Below are 1225 nucleotides of genomic sequence, written 5' to 3'. Positions count from 1 at the left end.
TAATAATATATTTTTTTATTGTTGTATACGAAAAAGGCCATATATATTTAGGTATATTCATAAAATATAAGAAACTAGGTGTATGTTTACTAAATATATCACTAAATACATTACAGTTAATACATCATATTATAGACTAGTCTACAGAAAAAAACATATAATTTATCATTCATTTACCATTTCCTCTTCATAATTCTTTTATGTTTTTTAATTTTTGCAAACATATACTCAATCTCAAACGTCAGCATGACAATTAATGCGTAAAATAATAGGTGATATAATACAACAATAACCGTAGATAATTTTGACGAATTATAAATTAAAACCTCTAATGGTAAAATTAGTCCCCGGCATAGAAATAAAGAAGATAATAACTTTCATAAAATATGCTCCTTAAGTATTAATTTTTTGTAATATCGCTGAGAAATTTTTTCTAATAAAATCCATATAATCAATATTCCTGAATAACATTACTTCAAAATGGACATTTTTTTCTTCCATATATAAAATTTCTATATCTCTTATCTGCATTATTGAATTTCCTTTTATACAATGAATATTTTCTTGATTGTATTCTTCATTGTCTATAGCATTTTACATTGTTATACACAACTTTCTTCTCATTCTCTTCATTATATGGTATCTTTTAATTTAACACTGCAATACTTGAACCCTTTAACTGTTCACTCTCCTCCATTGCTCGAGAATTTCTTGTATGTAATTTTCCATTAAGCTTATATCCTCCGACAGGCTTAATAATCATACTCTAAAAAAAATAATAAATAAGTATTTATTATATAATGTATAAATAATATCATTTTAAAAAACGGTATTGAAAAAAATAAAACCACCAAAATATAAATAATTTAAATATTCATAAATAATGTTATCGTACCTCATCAGTGTTTAAATAGCTCATCCATGTTAAAATGATAAACAATGCAATTTTAATAAAAAACAGCAAATCATTTGTACCATTCCATTAATTTTTAATATTGAAATATATTCATTAATAAATCAATTAACAATAATATAAACTGCTTCTAATGATAAAGAGTAATGCATTTATCTATTTAATTTTTTTTTTTTTTTTTGTAAATATTTAATAAATAAATGTAACTATCATATTTGTTACAACAAAGATAAAGGAAAATGACTTCAAAAATATATTATATAATTTCTATTATAACTTTCCCTACAAAAAATTAACTTTAATAAATATAAT

At 21.7% G+C, this 1225-nt stretch overlaps 1 protein-coding gene across 1 annotated transcript; it reads right to left on the bottom strand.

Annotated features, from left to right (window-relative positions):
• Nucleotides 1-393: 393 nt before the first annotated feature.
• On the bottom strand, nucleotides 394-763 carry MKS88_001248 (uncharacterized protein; the record flags this gene model as incomplete). Its single annotated transcript, XM_067214160.1, has 2 exons — nucleotides 394-584; nucleotides 667-763. 2 exons carry the CDS (start codon nucleotides 761-763, stop codon nucleotides 394-396), a joined length of 288 nt encoding a protein of 95 aa, XP_067075174.1.
• Nucleotides 764-1225: the final 462 nt, after the last annotated feature.

Source organism: Plasmodium brasilianum, chromosome 4 (assembly GCF_023973825.1).
Source record: "Plasmodium brasilianum strain Bolivian I chromosome 4, whole genome shotgun sequence".
Classification (NCBI taxonomy): Eukaryota; Apicomplexa; class Aconoidasida; order Haemosporida; family Plasmodiidae; genus Plasmodium; species Plasmodium brasilianum.
The sequence above is the reverse complement of the archived record's forward strand: the minus strand, read 5'-3'. Positions and strand labels throughout refer to the sequence as shown.